This window comes from Denticeps clupeoides, chromosome 7, assembly GCF_900700375.1.
Source record: "Denticeps clupeoides chromosome 7, fDenClu1.1, whole genome shotgun sequence".
NCBI lineage: Eukaryota > Metazoa > Chordata > Actinopteri > Clupeiformes > Denticipitidae > Denticeps > Denticeps clupeoides.
Genome location: NC_041713.1, coordinates 16497606 through 16519798, shown reverse-complemented (window position 1 = coordinate 16519798; position 22193 = coordinate 16497606). Strand labels below are relative to the sequence as shown.

The 22193-nt window shown below is 45.3% G+C and overlaps 2 protein-coding genes across 8 annotated transcripts in view; both read left to right on the top strand.

Moving 5' to 3' along the window:
* Nucleotides 1-64: 64 nt before the first annotated feature.
* Nucleotides 65-2637, top strand: chmp6a (charged multivesicular body protein 6a). Its single transcript, XM_028986986.1, has 8 exons — nucleotides 65-368; nucleotides 541-650; nucleotides 1064-1151; nucleotides 1235-1321; nucleotides 1448-1513; nucleotides 1620-1700; nucleotides 1866-1932; nucleotides 2053-2637. Exons 1-8 carry the CDS (start codon nucleotides 303-305, stop codon nucleotides 2100-2102), a joined length of 615 nt encoding a protein of 204 aa, XP_028842819.1. The 5' UTR covers nucleotides 65-302; the 3' UTR covers nucleotides 2103-2637.
* Nucleotides 2638-4224: 1587 nt separating this feature from the next.
* The window catches only part of baiap2a (BAR/IMD domain containing adaptor protein 2a), a 56213-nt gene continuing 38244 nt past the window's right edge, over nucleotides 4225-22193 (top strand). For 6 of the 7 annotated variants that reach the window (XR_003750373.1, XM_028987495.1, XM_028987491.1 and 3 more), the window contains exons 1-2: nucleotides 4225-4429; nucleotides 19711-19786. Coding sequence is in view for 6 of the 7 variants with exons in the window: in XM_028987495.1 (XP_028843328.1) it covers nucleotides 4358-4429; nucleotides 19711-19786 (148 nt within the window). In the remaining variant the exon portion in view is untranslated. Of the gene's footprint in view, nucleotides 4430-14729; nucleotides 15756-19710; nucleotides 19787-22193 lie in introns of those variants that run through there. The other variant, XM_028987494.1, reaches the window with a different exon arrangement.

The following is a 22193-nucleotide window of genomic DNA, read 5'->3' as shown; positions in this document are numbered from 1 at the left end:
GCAGCACCGCGCTGTGGTGCCCGTCAGCACTACAGCGCGGCGCTGAACGGCATCGAGAGGAAAAGGAGGAGGAGAAGAAGAAGAAGAGCTCGTTTGTTATGGAAGCCGCGGCGTGTCGGTTTTCAGCCTCCGTTCTTGTTTTGGAGGTGGGCGCCCGCTAAACAGACAGGATTCCTTGAGGCTGGTGGGAAGGCGGTTCTCTCTTCCCCCCCTCGTCACCTGGTCCTTGCGGAAAGGTTGCAGCGGCCGTGCCGAGAGCTGCCGTGTTTCCCGAGCAGCGGCGGCGGGGATGTGGCTGCGTAATGGGTGCCGTTTTTGGCAGAAAGGGACGCCCCAGTCGGATAACCGAGCAGGACCGGGCAGTTTTGGTGAGACTTGTATTCTTCCTCGCTCATCTGAAGGCGCGAACGGAGATTAGCGGTCGTCGGTAATCCGGCGCTGTCGCTCTGCTCGCTGCCGCCATTATTGTTCTTCTGATTTTTCTGTTTTTTTTAGTTGTTTAAATTATTTCTTTTGCGTTCCTTCCCTGATCACATTCAGCAATTGAAACAGCAGCGAGATAAGCTGAAGCAGTATCAGAAAAGGATCACGCTGCAGCTGGAGAGAGAGCGGCATCTCGCCAAGCTGCTCCTCAAGGATGGAAAGAAAGAGTAAGGCAGTTCATCATGTCCATTTTAGTTTTTATTTTTGTGCTGTGTCCAGCCCATTAGGCCCCTTTATATTAAAGCTGCCCTTTTCATTATTGTTGTGTGATGACACACGCGTACGAGATGTGCTTTTCCCAGAATTCCCAGAGTGTTTCTTCCAAACATGTGCGATGATCACATGCTCGTCGGTTGTGGATTTGGTGACACTTCAGTGTCAGTGTCACCATCCAGAAATATCCATGCAGCCCAGATGACTGGCTGGAAAAATGTGAGACACAAGTTGTAACTAAGAGTTCCAGGTGGTAAAGCAGAGTCGAGACCGATGAGAATCCCCTTTAAAAAAAATAAATAAAATAAATTTGTTGCATGAAAATTATTCATATATATATATATATATATATATATTGTGTTCACAGGAAAGCACTTCTCTTGCTCAAGAAGAAACGTTATCAAGACCAGTTGCTGGAGAAGACAGAGAACCAGATAGCAAATCTTGAACGCTTGGTGAGGGTTTGTCTGATCGTTTCTCTGCATTACGTTATAGATTACCTATGCAAGTAATAATTTTATTTATTTTATTTTTCTAGGTCCAAGACATTGAATTTGCCCAGATTGAGATGAAAGTCCTTGAAGGGCTTAAGGCTGGCAATGACTGCTTGAAGAAAATGCATGAGGTATGCGTAGACTCCCACTCCTACATTGTAATGACTCTTGTTTTTATTTTTTGAAAAAATACATTTGTTAACAAATTGAGCCGTTGTGTATATTTATGTTGCTAAACTTGAATGCATCGCCCCCAGGTTATGTCCATTGAGGAGGTCGAGCGAATCATGGAAGAGACCCATGATGCTATTGAATATCAAAAGGTGCCACTCATCTCTCCTCAGTCTGTCTCATAGTTTTCACTTTTTTATTATTTTTTTTTGCTCTTGCTGATTTTATCATTTTTCATTCAAATGCTTGGCCTGGCAGCAAATTGACGATCTGCTGGCAGGCTCTCTGACGCAGGAAGATGAAGAGGCTGTTCTTTTGGAGCTGGAGGCCATTACTCAGGTATGTTCTGAAATCAGGAATGGCACCATCTCTCCCTTCTGGATTTGGCCCAGTGTGAGACCTTGTGACACAGCCGCTAAATGTTCTAGTAATAGATACCTCATGTTCTCTGATGACCCTCTCCTTTGCTTTATTTTTTTGTGTGTTTTTCTGTGTTGCGAACAGGGAGAAGATGTCGAGCTTCCAAATGTGCCCACTGAGCCGCTACCTGAAGCCCAGGGTGCTGAGACAGGTTTGACCCAGATCTGTTCTTCTGCATCCCCTTTGAAGTTCACGGTGCAGAGCATGTCCTGCCAGTCTCTCTCTGCTGCTTTGACCCCATTTTCTCCTCTTCTTTTTGTCTTACTTTCAGAGAGGAAACGAGCACAAATCAAGCCCAACTCAGAGATGCTGGCAGCGTAGCCATCAGAGAGTTACAGAGCGAAAGATAAGCGCTTTGCTCTGGCTTTATGGCACCTCTGGTGTAAACAAAAAATATAAAATGCTGGGACATGAAAGTTCAGAAACTATAGAACGTAATGGTTTTGTTCAGACATCACCGGTGTAATGTGTAGTACGCATTTTATTCCTAAACAAGACACTCTGCTAACAGCCGATTAACCGTTACATTTAATCAGTATAGTTTTAACTATTTTGAATGGGATGATAAAAAAAAAACTAGCAAAGGATTTACAAGGACAACTTTCTGAAGAGAAGCAGAAATGTAATGAACACACGTTTAGTTTTTCTACTGTTATTAACAATCAGAAAACAAAATGATTTTCTTCCATCGACTACAGTTTGTTTTTGCTACAAGTTGCATATAAAGAGATCAGCAACACACATGATCAATTTTAAAACTAAATTAGACCGATTAGCCCATTCACAGCCAGCGTCCATTATCAGACTTAAAGACTGATCTGCAAATTGTAAATTTTCTAAAAAAAAAAAAAAAAAAGCACATAACAAATATGTGATTGCAGTTGCTGTGTGTCTGCGTGTTTTTTTTTTTTTTTTTTTTTTTCTCCAGGTGGAGAATGTACAAGCTGTAAAAACATTGTCCAACCATATTGTATATACACATTTAATTTATACACTAATAATACGTTGCTCCTCCTTTTAGATTTTGTAAAATAAATAATTTTAGCCTTGTTTTGCATTCTTTCATTTTTTGTAACTTTGGCACGCATGGGAGTGTGGCCACAAGGGGGCGCACTATGCGCGCCCTATTGTGCAGGCAGGCCTGATTGCAGGCAACTTCCCCTAATTGCCCCCGCGGTTAATGAACTGCTTGATTGCTGACACGATTCTGCGTCCGTGTTCTTCAGCGCCCGCTTTGTTCCACGTGTGGGAGAGAAATTTCGCTCGAGCCTAAAAGCTTCTGTTGGAGAAAAAAATAATAATAATCTGCTTTGCCCTCCGCGAGCACTTCGAGTTTAATTAACATGCGCCAGGCGCCTAATGCCAATTGCTAATTATCCACCGCAGGTTCCTCACCCACGGAACAATATAAACAAATACGAGAACGCTGGCCTCCAAAGGGAAATTAGCAAAATGTCTTAAATCTGTACGTGGTGTTTATTGGCGTTTACCGCGTTAACTGCACACGTCTGAAAGGGGGAGGGAGCGACCCGTAACTCCTGCTCTGCCGGATCGCTTTTATTAGGGCAAAGTCGCCGTTCTTTTTTTTTTTTTTTTTTTTTTTGCTTTAGTAGAGACCATTTTTTGCCCTGGTAAACATAATTATTTAATTGTGTGTGTGTTTATTTTTTATTGTTCCTTCGGTTTATTAGCAGCCGGGCTCCCAGCATGCACCACTGAGGGCCATGCGACTTTCTGATGGACACGAACGTCTACAGAAGACCGCAGCCAGCGTGATAACCTGTACTTTTCCTTGACTGTCCGTACACACACACACACTGCTAAGGAGTCACGCTCGGGCGTAGGAAGAACAGAGCAACGTTCCACCCACCTGACAGACTGCTGAAGGGTTATTTATCGCCGCCTGTCCGGCCTTCACCGCGCAGGGCACCGGAGGTGGAGAGCAGGAGCTCTACCCTACTTTGCGTTGCACGAATGCCCTACTTAATAGTTATCGGGTGCAGCCACACACACACACACACACACATACACACACATGTACCGATTCAATAAGTTCATCATTAATGACACAGCTGTCAGAGCTGCTTCTGATAAAAACGGCCATGGCGTGAAGGATGATGGCTTTACACGCAGAAAATTCCAAAAGCGTTCTGATATTTCTGGTGGTAGTAGCCTAGTGGGTAACACACTCGCCTGTGAACCAGAAGACCCGGGTTCAAACCCCACTTACTACCATTGTGTCCCTGAGCAAGACACTTAACCCTGAGCGTCTCCAGGGGGGGACTGTCCCTGTAAATACTGCTTGTACGTCGCCCTGGATAAGGGCGTAGTCTGGTAAACGCTGTAAATGTAAATGACGTTTTACCTGGAGGTAACGCGCCCGACGGCGGCGTGGGCGGAGCGAGGGGCGTGGCCTGGCTTGCGCGAGGGGCGTGTCCGCCGCGAATCGGGAGAGACGCGGGTTCGGATAGTCGGTGCGGGTTCCGACGAGGCACCAGGCTCCTCTTGCTCCTCCGCAGGCTGCGCTCGGCTCGGATACCAAACGTCCCCCCCGAACCCCGGAGTTGAGCACGTTTATGGTTCTGGCGGAAGATTTCACAATGTCTCGCACCGACGAGGTCCACCGCGTTACGGAGAATGTCTACAAGGTAAAAAGAAAAGTGTCCGAACAAGTTTTTAATTTATTTTGTGAGAAGCGACCGCCGTGTTGACGTGGGTTCTACGAAAAAACAAATCTGTCGCCTAAATGTGGCGCATCAGGACCTCGTCTGCGTCGCGTTTCCTTCGCGGTGTTTTGATTTGCTGGCGTCGGGCTCGCGTGGTTTTAATATGCCGCCAAAACCAAGTTCGCGCGTTCTCGTTCCTTCGCCCTGTCGCGACGCGCCGCCGCCGGAGGTCCTTCATTCGGACGTGTGTTCGGTTCGCGGGGCGACGAGGTGAACTCGCAGCAAACTGTTTGCACCCCCAGTAAAGAGCCGTGGGGTTATTGCGGGGTCTCCCTCCCTCCCTCCGGGCTTTAATCTGGCTGCCATGTCGCAACAGGTACAGCAGCGATTTTGCCCTGAGGATTTTCGGCTGCGATTTCAACACCGAAACGCCGTGTGACGTTCAGTGGTCACTCGTCCTGCCCGAGAACCGCCTCAGATATTTTTTTTCCGAACTGCCCCCCGAGAATAAGTACTCCGTGGTTTGTGACCTTTGACCTTTAAGGAGCGTCCAGGGTGGCTTGGAAGCTGCAGAGGTGGATCTGCCCCCTTGTCGTCTGTTGGGGGTTTTGGATGGCCCCGGGTTTAATTAATTCTTGTCGTTTTATTTTGAGGAACTTGCTTGCTTGACCCATGAGACTAGTGGAATTAGGACCACCATCTGGCCTGGGATCATCCGCGTGTCCTGCAGGGCCGAGCCGCTCTGGGGAATGTCGCCTCTGGGGCCCTGACCTGGAATCAGCATTTTTGGGGCCTTTTTTTTTTTTTTTTTACGTTCCGCTCGATTCCTAGACGTCTGCGCTGAGTCGATTTCACAGTTATCAGAAATTCTGCTCTCTCGGACCGCCTCTGCATGGGCGGTGTGTGTGTGTGTGTGTGTGTGTGTGTGTGAGCGAGAGAAAGCAAGGAGATCATGGCTTCCTTTCTTTTACCCTGATCAGACTGGGCCTTTCACGACTGGTGTGGGTGTGAGTCCTCCTCCTGAAAGTCTGTTCGGTTCCCTACCTTTTCACCAGCAGGCTGGGTGTAACCAAGCGTGGATGGCCTTACCCGCCGCGGTGTGTGTACTTGTACTCTATTTTACCCCAGAGGCAGTGAGTATGGTGGCCCCAACCGCTGTTTTGATCGTCAGAGTTTACTGCGTGCAAGCTGAGTTAAGTGCAGTGAGACCTCCTTTTAAAATGTCCGTTCCGGTTGCCAGCCTGGCGGTTAGAAATCAGTCCTGAACCCGAGCACGAGCGTAAACTGTCCGTAGGACGGCCGGAGACCGGGACGTGGTGAAATGGTCAAACAGCTGCTGAGTAATTGTGGCGGAGGATCAGGCACCGAACACGGGACTGTGACTCATGGATCAGGTCCAGGGGTGTGTGTGTGTGTGTGTGTGTGTGTGTGTATGAGAGAGGTGTGTACACACCCTAGTTCTGAATGTAGGAGAAACATTGCATCCTAGATTCCAGTTCGCTCCCTTTCCTATTCATTTTTCTGATTTTCCGTCTCTTTGTTCTGCTGGTAAGTGCTCTAAAGGTGACACCAGCTCCCCGTCATGCCGTGTCATAGGCAGGTGAGTGACTGTGACGATGGCAACCCGGACTCGCCACCTGGACTCGAGCCTCTTACAGTCACAGACATGAAAACGAGGAGGAGGGGAATTAAATGCTCCCACTTACTTGCGAGTGACCGTGAGCTGCCGAGAGAGAATTTAAGACACGCCCTCTCTCTGCCCAGTAGGGCGGAGTCGTCTTGCGTTCCCATCCTGTTGTGGTTAAGGCGTGTCTGCCCAGGCAAATATTACTCCGCTCCCGTCGAGTCGAAGTGCTACCTGCGACATCAGTACAATGAGTACTTTACCCCCCCCCCCCCCCCCCCCCCCCCCCCCGCATTTTTTACATTTATTTCATTTTTATCCAAAATCTAGTTATTGTGGGCGGAGTCTTACGAGACCGACGACCTCCCCCACTGCGCTCCCGTCCGCAGCGTCCTGGCCCGATTTCCATCAGTAGTTCCTTCATTTTCATACGTCCTCCTCCACCCCTTTTCTCCAGTGCTGAGAGGGCTGCACTTTGCTTATCTTTTTATTTTTTTATTTTTTTTTTGTGGGTGATCTGGACTGGTGGTTTCTTAGCAACAACATGCTATTAAGCAATTCTGTCATGTCACCCTGGTGAGATACAGGGACTGTGATGGAGTAGACTGTGAAAAGTGTGTGTGTGAGTGTACAGTATGCAGCAGCTTCCTTATAGGCGTGGGTCACACTCCCACTCTCTTTATGAACCAATGAGAAACCAGACATTTTGTTAATCATCTCAGAACGCTTCTTAATGCCTGCTTGTCTTCCTGGGAGCCCTGCCTTTCCATCACCATCACCATCACCATAGGCCTGATCCTTGGTTCTCAGACCTTCACTTGAGCTGTGTTAGAACAGATGAAAGTCTGCGCGTGTGTGTTCGTGGTTTAATTCCCTTTTTTTTATCTTGAGCGACTTGAGGCTTTTGCAAAACTGTACGTGTCAGGAGCGTGGTGGTATTAATTTTTGGTTCCGTGCGATTTGTGCTGTGGCTGCTTGGTAAGACAAGGTGAAGATGGCCTCCTCACACCCACCTTCTCGCAGACTCTGGGGGCGGGCAGCTCGGGAGGCTTTGCGCTCGTCTCATTGTCGAGTGCTTTCTCTTCAAAAGAACTGGCGCTGAAAGGCGCTCCAGCGGATTCAGATTTTACGAGCGCCTGGAAAGCCATTTTTCCGAACACTCGTTCAAACAGACTTTTTATTTCATAATATATTTATTCGTTTATTTTACATTTTCTGACTTTCCCGCGCACTTTACTGTCTTTTTTTCAATCTGGATGATCAGTAATGTGCCTTAAAAGAAGGGCCGTCTTTTTAAACAACAAACGGCTCGCCCCTTCTGATAAAGGTCACTTTTTCCTTCTCTTCTGTGATCTCCCCAAGGGATGTATTTAACAAGACCTTCTCCTTGTGTATGTGTGCATGTCTGCACCGTAGAGAGAGAGAAAAAGGCGTCCCCGTCCTTGTAGAAATGCCCTCTAATTACTACATGAGAAATGCAGGCCTGTGATTAGCCAGGGGACCAGTGGGCTGCTGTTGGACCTGAGACGTCCTCTCCTTTTCCCGGGAATTTGACGAAGCTGATGAGCAGCTGAGGGGGAGAAGGGGTCAGGAGGCGACCTCTGAAAAGTCGGCTTTAACCTTGTACTGTACAGTAATGCTTTCATCTTGATTTGAGAAGAATGGAGGCTGCGCTGGACCAAACCCACTGGGCAGAATAAAGTCTAGTCTCATGCACTGGCCACTTTATTAGAAACGCTTGTGTTTGTGTGTGTGTGTGTGTATAGAGCTAGAGACCACAACCCAGCTTCATTTGTCTATTGCTTAAGAAATCTTCCGCTGCTTCATTGTTCAGTTTTTGGTAGCTTCTGACCAGCAGTGTTGATTGGACTTCCATCCAGAAGCTACCGTAAACCGAACAATGATGCACAGAAAGATTTCAAAAGAAGCTGTGATGTTTATGTGAGCGCAATCTGCACATGTACACCTCTTTAAATATATATTGCGGTGTCTCCTCATTCAAAATATTTCAAAATATTTCAACTCGTGTACTGGGACTCTAACAAGTCCTTTTGTTCAGTAGACTTCATAAGCCACCAGGCAGGAGATATCAATTCCAGATCAGCGCTCAATGAACGGCTCAAAGAAAAGTGATCAATCAAAGTAAAAAGGCAGGATGAAACACGGACGAGGGGTTCCCATGGAAACAAATAGCGTGGGCCTTGAGCAGCGCAGCATACGCGCTCATGGGATGTGGTATGAGAGCGGTGACTATCCAGAACGGTCATTCACGGCTTCGCTGGGTTGAGGGACACGGCCTAAAAAGGACGAGGTGACAATATCTCTTCGTAATTATATACATTTGCAGAAGCAATAGAACATGACAACCAGTACAAATATCTGGGTATAAAGTTCAGTTTTTTTATGTGTACTGATGTTTTAATATGGTATAATATTCCGTGAACAAGAGTGTCTTAAAGGTGCTAGATTTGGCCATGCTGTAAAAATAAACTTATTTTACCAGAGGACAGGCTCACTGCTGTAAGAAATAAAGACATTCAATGATCCTTCTTTGTGTGTGTGTGTGTGTGTGTGTGTGTGCGCACGAGTGGTGCCTTTCAGCTCCATTCTGCAGCCTATCGCTGTGTCCGTTCACTGACTAATAAGAGGGCAGCATTAGCTTCTGTAGGATTGGCAGGATGTTAGAACATGCAGTTACATATGCACCAACTGGGCAATGATACTTATTCGTCCCCCTAATCCTAAATTTTGATTACGCAACATTCAGTTTTGAGTTCAAACTACAATCCGTAGTACTAACCCTTGCTTTGCTTCCCGTTGCATAATGACCCATTCGTCGGTCACACTCAAAACAAGCACAGCAGGTTGTCAGCAGAATAAAAAAGAATGGGAAGATAGGTGTAAAAAGTACTTTGGTAATTCTGCTCTGCCATTCAGAAAGCGCCAGCTCAGATCGCCATCTCTGGAATTTGGCTCCTTATGACATCATAAGGGGAAAGGTTATACCTCGTTTCTTCCTGGTTGCGTCAAACATTGTGGTTGGTGAATGGTGTTGATGACATCATTTCTGCGAATGCCCCCTCAACTTCTATTGGCTGCTCTCTTCCTCATTAGTATTTAAAGCTACAGTCATGGTGTTTCTACACCATGATACACAATTCTACACCAATTTTGGAAAGAGACGTGTTTCTGTTCAGAACGAACCCGAATGGAAAATAAGATTCAGGAAGGCCTGGATTGATGGGATTACTGTGGGTGTGGTCCCAAGATTCGTACAGCAGAGTTTGTTGCTGTAATGTCAAGTGGACAAGCGGCGTCATGGACACAGAGAACATGTGAAGGAGGTGATGGGTTTTTCCATGACACCAGGGCGTAGTACGGATTGACAGGATCCTGAAGGAACAATTCATGTTTTGAAGACTGATGTTCCTCCGTTATGAGAGTTGGCCGATGTGGTTCCTCCGCTCACCATGCGCATCTTGGTTCTTTTGTGAGGCAGAGAGTGTTCTATGTTCCTCATTGAACGCGTTGTGGAGCATTCCTGAGCAGAATGACTGAGCCGAGTGTCCTTCAGCTGCTGGGTACGGGAGGTGAGTTGGCACCGCACCCACCATTTCGGTGTCAACTGGCGAGAGATCGAGATGAAATAAAGAGCTGCTTTGAGATTTGGTTAAATGAAAGTGCTAATTGCTGGAGAGAAATATGCTCTGTGTGTATCATTGCATCTCCAAAAGAAACGTGATATTTCCTTAAGTAAGGAAATGAGGAGGAAATATGCCTAAATGTGTGTGGGTATGTTTAGGATTTTGAAACACCATTCATTCTGGTTCCATATTCATTGCTGTCTGTTATCTCCAAGTAAGTCACGAGTTCGGCCTGCCCATGGTCAGTTTTAACATTCAGGATATTCTGAAAAAAATATTTTGTTCATATTGTGGGTTTAATCGATATTATCGTTGCACGATCCACGCCGCTGTGCATATTTGTTCGGTTTGGGCCATTTTCCAGTTTCTGTCCCCTTCCATGGCTACAGTGATATATTATTTTGGTATTTGTTATCTTGGATCTTGTGGAATGCAGCCAGACTGAAGGCAGAAATCCTAAAAATACACCGTGCTCACACTCAAGTGTGTGAAACTTGCTCATTTCTCCATTTGTGCTCCAGCGACATGCAGACACGGAGCAACCAGCAGTGGAGTTTTACCCTCAGATCCCGACTGTGCCACAGGCATTTCGTAAACACAGCTTCCCGTGCTGGAGTTCATTAACCCCCGCACGCTGTCACTCGGCCGCGGGGCGACACGCACCAAACACGGTTCTGGGGAGTGAAGTTGGTCCACATTTAACCTTAAAACAATGTCACAACAAAAATGCACTACATCCCGTGAGCCTTTAAAAAAAGGTACGTACAGAATTACACGGGTAACAGTAAGTCATCTAGAACTGTTAGAAGAGTGTTTTTATTCGCTGTGTTTCATGTATAACGATACTCCAGATCTAGGAGACTGAAAACTGATTGCACAAAAAAAAAATGCTTGGATTCCATCTTTGAATCCCGACCCGCCAAGGTGCCACTGAAGTGCCTCTGAGCAAAGCACCGTCCCCACACACTGCTCCCCGGGCGCCTGTCATGGCTGCCCACTGCTCACCAAGGGTGATGGTTAAAAGCAGAGGACACGTTTCGTTGTGTCACCTTGTGCTGTGCTGCAGTGTTTCACAATGACAATCACTTCACGTTCAGATGCATTTTTTTTTTACCTTCCCCTTACTTAACTAAGCGTTACAGTATGAATGTTATATTCATATTTATATATATATGTATGTGTGTGTGTGTGTGTGTGTGTGTGTGTGTGTGTGTGTGCGCGCGCACTGGTGTTTTAAAGATAGCTGAATACACTGGGGACTTGAAGTCTGCATCACAATCCTGTCTCCTGGAACAGTGATATAAGGCATTTGAATCAGAATTGCGTTTCTGTCCTATTGGCATATTAACTCACCCGGCCCCTAGTTTCTATGTTTCTAACTTTTTTTTTTTTTTCTTCCAAAGTGAACAAATGCATTTTTCAGACAATTCTTTTGTGCACCGCAATTTAATAATAACAACTAACTCGTGCTCGGTTCTGCGTTGTTGTTTTCAGCTCGGGACGCAGAACCGTATTCCGCCGCCGCGTGCCCATCATCAGCCCAATAACCCCCCCCCTGCATTCCTCGCTGATTAACTCACATTCGCTCCAGTACATGTGCCACGTGCCCCGCCCTCCCCAGCTGTAGAGCGCTGCTTTCACCAGTCGCTGCGGGATTTACTACCACGGCGCAGATAGATGTTTTTTTTTTCCCCATCTGTTGCGATCGCTTTCTCTGAGGAGGAGGGCTTTTCATTTCACAAATCAGAATGAATTGCAGGACTTGTAGGAAAATGGGGCCTACAAGGGAGGGAGGCAAGGTGCACAGCATGCAACTTGAAAATCGAAACTCTTCTACTCTGGAGCCAGCGGGAGAGAGCAGTTTATCATCGTTGTTGTACGGCTCTTATCGTGTCTGGTCCCTCCCTCAGTTCTTAAAAAGGGCAGTTGTGATGATTGTCTGTCTAAAAGTTGCATGATACTGAGATTAAAGTAATAGAAATATTTCTCATGGTTTAGCGAATATGCGGTGCAGACCGGTGATTTCAGTCACTGTAAAGACTCATCTTCTAGCCAAACACCCTCATGTTCGAGCAGCAGACAAACTATTTGATTGGAATTCCAGACAAAGTGTCTTCTCCAGAGTTAATATAGCAGAATGACCAGTTTTTTTTCCCCACCATCATTAAATCCATTGAGTTTGTATAACCAGACAAGATAAAGTAAGGTTTGCCGATAGCGCCGGAATACGTTTTGTTTTTGCTTTTACATAAAAAGTAATGCCGTATGTTCAGCTTTTGCTGGGTATGTTTCCATTTAAAATTAACTATTATTAATTAATATAAGAATCAAGCAAAACGTCATATTCCAAATCTGTTTTTCTCCATTCTTTTAGTTGATTCTGATTATAAGCTTATGTCTTCTTCTCAAGAAAAACGTCTCTTTTGAACAATAGAATTGTACAACAAAACGAATAAATGGATCCACCAGAGCCAGCACCAGTTGAGTTGGAAAAAAGAGGTAGCTGGTGCCGAATTTGGGAGCAACAGAGAAAAGGCCAGGTAAAGCCAAGCCTATTAAACTTTTTTTATTTTTCTATTAAAACTATTTGCTCCACCCACCTTTTTTGACATCACAGGATCTTTTCTTCACCAGACGAACATGCTGGTTGGGATCCAAATTTGCACCAACACGAACCCATTCAGACGTTCTTATACCATTTACCCAAGATGTTACCCAAAAAGCAAGTTTTTTTTTTTTTTTTTTTTTTTTTGGAAGAAACCTGGTGTTTAGTAGTTTGCTTTTGAAGACCGCAATAGCTGATCGATTTCCCCTGATGAGCAGCCATTTTGAGAGGAGCACTTTTAACTGTGCACAATTGTTGCCGCTTGTTTATTCCTCCCTCCCAAGCTTGAGTGTTTTATTCATTGAAAGCTTTGTCCCGTTTCCTTTGCCCTTTCCTCTCCTGTTTCTGCACAATCCTATATGAAAAATGAAGGGGTAATAAAAAGGAACACCTCCCCCTTTGGGATTCCTCCAACGGCCATGAATGACCTTTCAGGTTGAGTAACAGGAGCTGAAACGTCAGCCGCCTCGGTGCAGACCTGAAGCACAATTAAGAGCCTCTTCTACCTGGCCTCTGGTTTTCAGGAGCTGCACAGAGTTTTTTACATTTTTTTTTTACATTTATTTAGATATTTATTACATTTTTTTTTTTCCTGCCGCGTCACCGAAATCTCGCATGCTCCCCTTACTGAACGTCAGGAATAACCCACCCCTGTCACCAAGTGCCTCCCAGCCCCCGTTTCCAATTAGCTTCTGACAATTAGGGTGGCAGATGTAGCACAAGAGAACTGGGATGGCAAAATTAGTAACAATGACGAAAAGCAAACCTGCCTTTCTTTCCGCTCCTCTCTTGCCCCGCCGCTCCTTTTGAGCCCCTGATACTTGTTCTGAGTGACGCGTTCTGTAATTTCTGCTCGTGAGAAGATGTATGTGATTTTAAAAACATCTATGACGCTTACTGTTGACGAGCTTCCCAGTCTCTGTTGCAGCAGGGAGTGGGCATCTGAATGTACATGCTTCTTTTCATCAAATGAAAGTTACTTGTACGTGACGATCTATCATGAATTGTGGCTCAAGGAGCCACAAACATTTTTGTATGGACGTGTTCAGTTTGGCTTGTACTCTAAGGCCTCGTATATGCTGTCAGTTAAATGTTACCCAATTCCGATTTTTTGCTCGTATGTGACACAGATCGGATCTGTTCCATGACCGCGTAAACAGGACAAAAACGAATTCTTTCTGACATTTTGAGATCGGTTTGTGAAGTGAAGTTTCAGGCCTTGTTTATATGTGGAAATAAATCCGATACGTGCCACTGCGACGGTCATGTAAACAGGCAGATCGGATTTTCCTAGGCATTGCGTTCTGTACGTCATTACCGAACATCTGTACATCCCAAACAGATGCGCCAATGTGCAAAAGGCCGCACCTGTTGCAAGCCACCAGAGAGGGATGGCCCGGCGACATGTCGTGTTGTAAGATAGGAATGCGGACAAACGTTGACACGGCAAATCGAAAGTTGGCATTCTAAAATTTTTGACTCCCCGCTAAAGCCCGCCACAATATTCTTCCACCCAGACGTTCCTCTGAATGGTCGAGGCCATAACAACTGAAGCATGTGTGCAGGCTGCAATAATTGCCCTTTTCCTCCTCCGCATCAAAATCATTGTATTATTTGGTGAATTTTGTATACGTCGCAGAGCTAGCATATTTTGCGTTCACCCATCTTTGCTACTTTTCTATAGCAAGTGTAAACAAGATAATCAAATATGGGTCACAATGAACGAAAACGTGTAAACAGAAGGTAAAGAAAATCTGATATTGGCAAGAAATCAGAATTGAGCATCAAGACCTGCAGTGTAAACGAGGCCCAAGACACTGCCAGGACAGTGGTCTTAGGTCTCGCACGATGACGTGGGCCGTCAAGTCGAGTTGTAGAAAGATGTCCGAGCCGTACTGCGAGCCTCCTTGTCTGCCATTTCATGTGAATGCTGAGATTAGGAGTGGGCAAAATATTCTTGACGTATCGCGGCTTATTCCACGTGACTGTGTAGTGAACGTTGAGTGTAAATTTGTTAAACGGACAACAGTGTACTTTGGGATTTGCCGCTCCGCCCAGAATAACAGCGGAGAGAAGGGATTCTGTGGAGATTTAAGACATTATTTGGAGATGGACTCGGACTACTTGGTTCTGTATACTCCGAGCATCCAGTTCTGCTCGCCTGGTTCCTCCATCTCTGAAGGTAAAAGGAAGACATTCATCTTGACTCTTCTCCGTCTTGGCCCCTCGGTGGTGGAATGAACTTCCCCTCGAGGTCAGAACAGCTCAGTCATGGCAGCTCAAGACCTTTCTCTTTAGAGAATATTTAGATTAACTTGTAACCTTTTTATTGTCTTATTTATGTATAGAAACTACAACAGAGTGAATAAGTGTATTCATAATTGGGGGTCCCAATGAACCAGAATTGATCTCTTCATTGATTGTAACATGAAAGCACGATGTAAGTCGCTCTGGATAAGGGCGTCTGCCACATGCCTTAAATGTAAATGAAGAAAAACGTATATTTAATATATTTAAACTGGTTAAATACATTATATCGTTGTGGTCGTTGCCCCGCCCTAGTTGAGAAGTACCCCAAGTTTTTTTTGTTTGTCCGACGCGTTACACACTGAGAAGGCACTCGGTACATCAGCTGCATTAAACTGATTTCTAACTGTGTTACGGTTCATGGTTGAACTTGCATTCTATAAACATATGCTTCCTGACACCAGGCTGTCCGCTTGATTCTTGTGTTAATGAAGGAGTGGCATTTTGGAATCTAGACGGCGCTGAAAGAAACCACCATCACGACGAGATCATGGCTTTTGTGCTTTGTTGCATTAGTAGCTGTGCACTAGAATCGAACATTTGCACCCAGTGTTGCGACGCATGGGGTCACCCATCATAAGAGTACATTTTCCATTACCAAGCACAGACGTAGTTTGTGCATGTGTGAGTGTTAGGGCTATAACAGAACTCAAACGCACGTTTGTTCAAGTGATAATAAGACATGGGAAGCATGTGTCCCAGTTCTGTCTCCCGGAGCTGTGACATGGGACCGTGGACGGTTAAGTCGCAATTTCGGTCTTCGCTTACGCATCGCTGCAGCCCCAGTGAGTGTGCATGTAAGTGTATGATGGCAGGTGTGAGCATGCATGTGTATGGAAGTGTAATACGTGTTACAGAGTATCCTTGTACATGCACCTGTGTAATATGTATTCTGTTTTCGTGAGTGTGTGTGTGTGTGTGTGTGTGTGTGTGTGTGTGTGTGTGTGTGTACTAAGCCGTGTTCTGTCGAGCTGCTTCCTGCTGTGGCTCGGCTCTGCCTGCCGCCACGCTGCATAGACCTGGGCCTGCGTGTTACGTAAGCCTCCCACCTCCGGAGAACGAGCTCTCAGCGCCGAGTCCTCCTGCAGCCGACCACCTCAACGAGATAGACCGGAGAGGAAGAATTATGTAAGGCAGGAGACAAAGAGTAGACTAGGGAAAGGGAGAGAGAATTCCAGAAATTGTTGGATGTATATATATATATATATATGTGTGTGTGTGTGTGTGTGTGTGTGTGTGTGTGTGTGTTTTGGATATTTTATTTATTTATTTGCTTTTTTTGACCACACAGTCCCTCGGTTTCAGAACACATTTTTTGATTAATCTGGGTTTCCTCTGAAGCACCTCCTAAATGTAGAGCTTTTTTTTTTTCTTCCCTCCTCTTTTCTGGAACATGTTGATGCATGCTTTATACTCTCTGTCTCACACATGCTGGGTCACCACAGGCTCCTCAGCTCCCGTCAGGGCCAGACCCACTTTCAGAAGCACAGAGAGAAACTTTTGGCAGATGAGGGAAGGTGACCTTTGGTTGTGACCCTTTAACGGGGACGTTCGGCAAGCGGCTGGCCTGAGCAAACAGCTTTACAGCGGCAGCTTCTTCGCTCTCCTGGCTGAAGTCACACGGGAGCCTTCAGATGGACTTTTTCAGCCCAGGTGTTGCTTAATGTGAAAGAGCCGCCATAATAAATTCAGCCTGAAAATATTTCTCAGCCCTGCTCCTGAAGGACCACTCCAGCCTGACCTTAATTCGGCCCTGGCGTGCCTTAATGGGCCGATAATGAGCGTGGACGGAAGGTTGTAAACCGCGCCGATTGGAATGAAAACCTTCCTGCTCGTGCTGCTCCAAGAGCAGCGCTAGAAAATGTATACACTTCTTCCCCCTTCTCTCCTGTCACCTTTGATAACATGGCCAGATATACTTTCAGGAAAAAATCTCTTTTATGTAGTCTGACCCGACTGAAATCCCAATCCAAACCGTTCTGATGTCCCCTCCACTGTCAGAGACTGTCCAAGTAAAGATTTGTCCACTGTGTTTTCGTAGGTGAACCTATGTGGACTGTAGAGTCTTTACCAATGGCTGATTTAAAGCCATTCGTTCACCATTCAGTGTAAGACCGTATTTCGTATCGGTCTGTGTTTTGATTGATTGATTTTTGCACCATTGTAATCATATGTAAGAACAGATATGCGGCGAAGGGACGGAAAAAATGCTGAGATATTTTAGCCTCCAGCTCCATGATGAAATACTTCCACACATAATCCAGCTGTTGTTATTGTTGCTAAGCAACATCCTTCAGTCAGCAGTCAGGCAGGTAATCAATGTTTGTCACGTTACAGCAAATGAAATACGGTGGATTGGCGTATAAATAGAGATTCGTGTGTTATGTTGTGTAACAAACATAACAAATCACAGAGCTACATCTATTCTACAGAACAAACATCAATGAAGGAAATTCCATCTCATGTTTCCATGTTGCCAGTTTATCTTCTGTTAAAAGTTTGTTAAATAGCCTGTTAGACTAGACTGGCTTTTACTTGTTTGTCTTGTTTCAGTTTTATCATGTGCCGCAGTACATTTTAGCACATTCATCACCATCGTGTCCAAACTAAAACTGAGCATCTCCCACCACAGGAAGGAAGGACTTCATCGTGAGTCATTCTGCATTGTCCATAGAGCATTTTGAAAAGGACAAAGACAATTGATCTTGTTTTGCGGCGTTATGTGTGCATGCATAGGAAATGGAACACGAGGAAAGCCCAAAACTGCACCCAGCCAGTCAACTGGAAAGAAAAAAAGCTGGTGGTGGATTGATATTACAAATGCCATTACCATGTACCGCTACAGTGGGTACGGAAAGTATTCAGACCCCTTAACTTTTTCCCACACTTTGTTATATTGCAGCCGTTTGCTTTTATTCTCATTAATGTGCACACAGCACCCCATGTTGACAGAAAAACACAGAATTTTTTTACTTTTTGCAGATTTACTAACAAAGAAAACTGAAATATCAAAAGGTCCTAAGTATTCAGACCCTTTGCTCAGTATTTAGTAGAAGCGCCCTTTTGATGTAATACATTTTTCTTTTGGGAAAGATGCAACAGGTTTTTCACACCTAGATTTGATTCTTCCTTGTGGATCGGGATGGTAAACTTTTTTTTTTTTTTAGGTCTCTCCAGAGATGCTCAGTTGCGTTTAAATCAGGGCTCTGGCTGGACCATTCCAGAATGGTCATGGAGTTGTTGTGAAGCCACGCCTTCGTTATTTTAGCTATATGCTTAGTCGAGGTGTGAACCTTCACTGGCCTCACGATTCAATTTGATTACGGTTATCAGTACCTCGATATTGATGCATAACGATGCATCCCATACATTTTCTACATTGTCACATGATGACAATTTGGCTTTCATCACATACTAAGAGTTTAATAAGAATATTTCATTAATTCAGATCTAGAATGTCTTGCTTTTTTTGAGCAATGTATTTAAAATTTTCTGCCCATAGCCTGCGCTAAGAATGCCTGGTTTTTAAAAAGCTGAACATCGCGAGAGCTCACAGGGTTATGGCTGTATAGAAATGGCGCAGTAAAACCGCTGGCTGTGTGCCTGTCATTTAGTTAAATGCCCCGCACAGCATAACAGTCGGGCCCCGTCTAATTTTTTGGGACAATTACAGCTCTGATATAGACTTCTATAATTGTAAGTCGCCTAATGCTGTGCATTAAAATTGATTGTCACGATATGACATTTATCATGATAAAACATCAACATATCACAATGTTTTACATGGTAATACATTGTATCAATACAGGTACATCAAATATTGACATTTTTATCGATATCTGTCAAACATTTTTAGTCATCAGAGATTAGAATGGGCGTGCAACTGCAACCTCCCCTCCTGTCGATGGCGCTGTACAGCTGGGTACTTAAAATTACTTGGCATTTCAGGCAGAGTGAAATTGCAGAACATGACCGACCAATTACAGCATCTTGTATTTAAGCTCTGCTTTTACATTTTCAGCGAGCTGTAGAATTTCAATAAATTGTGATATAAATGTATGGTGACCCGTGTATCAATACACACCCCCAATATTTAGTTGAATTGTGACCCCAGCCTTGGATGGGCCGACAGCTTGCCGGCCAATGCAGCTCTGCTGTGTGGCAGTGGTGGCCTAGTGGCCCTGTAATCAGAAGGTTGCCGGTTCGAATCCCGATCCGCCAAGGTGCCACACACGTCCCCAGACACTGCTCACTCAGGGTGATGGTTAAAAGCAGAGGACACATTTTCTTGTGTGCGCCATGTGCTGTGTTGTGTATCACAATGACAATCACTTCATTAATCTAGTAAACTGAAGGCAGTGAGGAGGTGGAGGCCAGCGGACTCTGGTGGGATTTACTCCAAATTGGTCCGTAGCGGAGGGCGTCCCGGCGTCCCGGCATGTGTGTTAACCCTGTGTTCCCAGACAGCTGCTGTAATTGAAGGGAGGCCTGTAGTGAGTGTGGATGGAGGTGTGGGTGTTTATGAACATTGTCTGGTTGACTGAACATCCGCCCCACTGGATTGTGGGATGTTGACATGACACAACATGTTTATGTCTCATTTTTTTGTTCTCTTTTTTTTTCCTTTCATGTTTTCATCATGTGATTTAGTGTATGAACACACACAGGTGTGAATCTTATAATATTTGATTTTCCTACCAGCTCGCACTGTCACACACATCCATGTCTATTGGCCCCAGTGGAGTGTGTGTGTTTGTGTGTGTGATGTTGTCGTTCCACCTCCAACACTAGCAGCTGCCTGTGTTGCCCACCCCTCTGACAGGACCAATTACAGCCCAACACACTGCACCCAGCAAGGAACAACCCAGCAGGCTGCAGCCGCCATGGCACAGTCTCAGAGACACTGCAGCAGATGCATATTTTGTGTGTTTGTTGTGTGTGTGTGTGTGTGTGTGTGTGTGTGTGTGTGTGTGTAAAATGCATGCTGTTGTCACTGCTTTTCTCATTGCTGCCATTGCCTCCCTCCACTGCTGACAGCTAAATCTGGTCTCTCTCTCTCTCTCTCCCCCCCTGGGTTTTTCAGTCCATCATGGAGCAGTTCAACCCCTGCTTGCGGAATTTTGTTGCCATGGGGAAGACGTATGAGAAGGCCCTCTCCAGTAAGTACCTCCAGATTTCACCGCCACCCCCTCACAGGGCTGCCGGGCAGTTGACCAATCTGCCAACATCCAGCTTCTTTTGTGTCCTTTCATTCAACACCCCCCCCCCACTAAAAGACCGTATTTATCACACTATACCGATAGCTGCAACCTCTTATCACCCTGCCACGGGCACCTCTAACATGAGCTGCAATCCCCCTGAGAGGCTGTTTCTCACAGAGAACGTTCCGAAAACACGATAAGAAGCCTCACGAGCGCAGATAATAACCTCTGCCCTTTCCGATTGACCGTCGATAAGATAAAATGCCGCATGAAGCTTTTGTGGAGGCTCTGATAAACGAAGCTAGATTAGTTCAGGAGCTCTGTAAGACCACCATGGTCTCCAGACACAGGCAAGGACATCCATGTCCATGTCGTTTTGACCTTCCCTTTGTTCTGAACGTGTGTCAGAAACAGCTGATGGTTACAAATGTGAGGGTTGAGGGTCGTACATTTTATTATGATGTTGCACAGGTCCGATACAAACAAATATGGCTTTCTAAAATGTAATTAAATATAATGTCTCTTACAGGACCCCCTGTGCGGGGGTCTTTTGTTCAGATGAAACTTTAATGCATGGCAAGTTTCTGTTTTATGAATTTAGGCTAGAGCACATTCATAGCTCTAGATGAATTTGTAATTAATTTTTTCCAGACAACATTGTGTAAAAACTAATTAAAATGTACATTGTTTTTGTTAGATAACAAAAATAAACAAGAAGCTGGATTTTATTTAGTACTTTTCACAGTCTATATTTCAATAAATAAAAGCAACAAAAAACAAATAACTTTCTGAGTAGTTATCTGATCATCTGGCCGTTTTCTGTGCATTGCTTCTCATTAATTGATAATTGATTTTATTTATACCTAATGGGTCTAATTAATATGAATTAGCCACAGCTTTACATTTGAATATGAGCCAAGCCAATGCGTTTGGTCATGAATTCTTATACAATCTTTTTCTGCGCCATTTTCAGTTATAAATTAATACTATAATAGGATTATCAGGAATAATTATCATGATTTTAGTTTTTTTAACCTACCCTTATTAGTTGTTTAAAGAGTAGTTATTATCAGTGCAAGTGACCATGGTCCTTTTATTCCTTGTAATGTTTTTGTAAGTGGACCTAACTAATTACTGTAATATGCAATACTCGTGCTCATGGGAGCATTTTTATTTTTGGTTTAAATGTTTCCCCCAGTAGCTTCCCGCTCTCTGTCTCGATTTGAATACCCAGTTATGAAGGGGTGAGGAGGCACATTGCCCTGCAGCCTGGTCCATGTTAGTCCATGCCCCTGTAGTGCACAGACTGGGTGTGGTACCCCGGTATTCCGGTTCTAGCTGTACCTGAAGTTCTGTCACAGTGAAATAATTCTGTATGACTGTGAAACGGCAGATTGGTGAGCGGCGGCCGTCTCCACCCCCTCCCCCAATACGAGAATGAATGTATGGTTGAGGGGGTTGTTCAGGGTTACCCCGATCTCAAGCCTTCTGTGTGTCTGTGTTCAGTCTGAGCTCTAAATCCTCTTTAAACCCCCCTTCCCGGACCTACTGCTCTACAGCTGACAAAATCCAAGTACCCAGACACCCCCCCATCTCATCCTTCCACAAACACAGACCACCTCCATGATGGACTGTTAAAGTGAAGTGAAGTGATTGTCACATGTGATACACAGCAGCCCAGCACATGGTGAACACAGTGAAATTTGTCCTCTGATTTTAACCATCACCCTGAGTGAGCAGTGGGCAGCCATGACAGGCGCCCGGGGAGCAGTGTGTGGGGACGGTGCTTTGCTCAGTGGCACCTCAGTGGCACCTTGGCAGATCGGGATTCGAACCGGCAACCTTCTGATTACGGGGCCGCTTCCTTAACCGCTAGGCCACCACTGCCCCTGGGGAGATCCAGCGGCTCTCCATCCTGTTCTGCTTGGTGCGTCGGACGCAGTGTTGCCAGCTGTAGTCTCAGCATTCGCTGCTGCAGAGATTAACATACGGGTCGTCTTCCCTCTGTCATTGTGGGCTGACGGCCATCTTTCAGAGATCGAGAGGGAGACTGAACAAGTGACAAGTGTGATGGGAAGTCGGGCCGTCTCACCTCGCGGGCGTCTGCAGGCAACGGCCCCATCTGTCAGACAGATTTCTGCACAATTCATCCTCAATTCAGACATGCATAATAACCCATGGGGGGATAGTGGCAGCCACCAACTTTGTCTCCAACTTTTTATTATCAGGACGGCTGCCACCTTAAATGAATTGTCAGCTCGGCTTGTGCCAGAACTTTAGCGACTTCCTCTTCATTTTTGTCCTCCTGATACTATAAATAAACCCACAAGCATCTGTTGATAATTATTTTCTTTCGTCAGTGTTT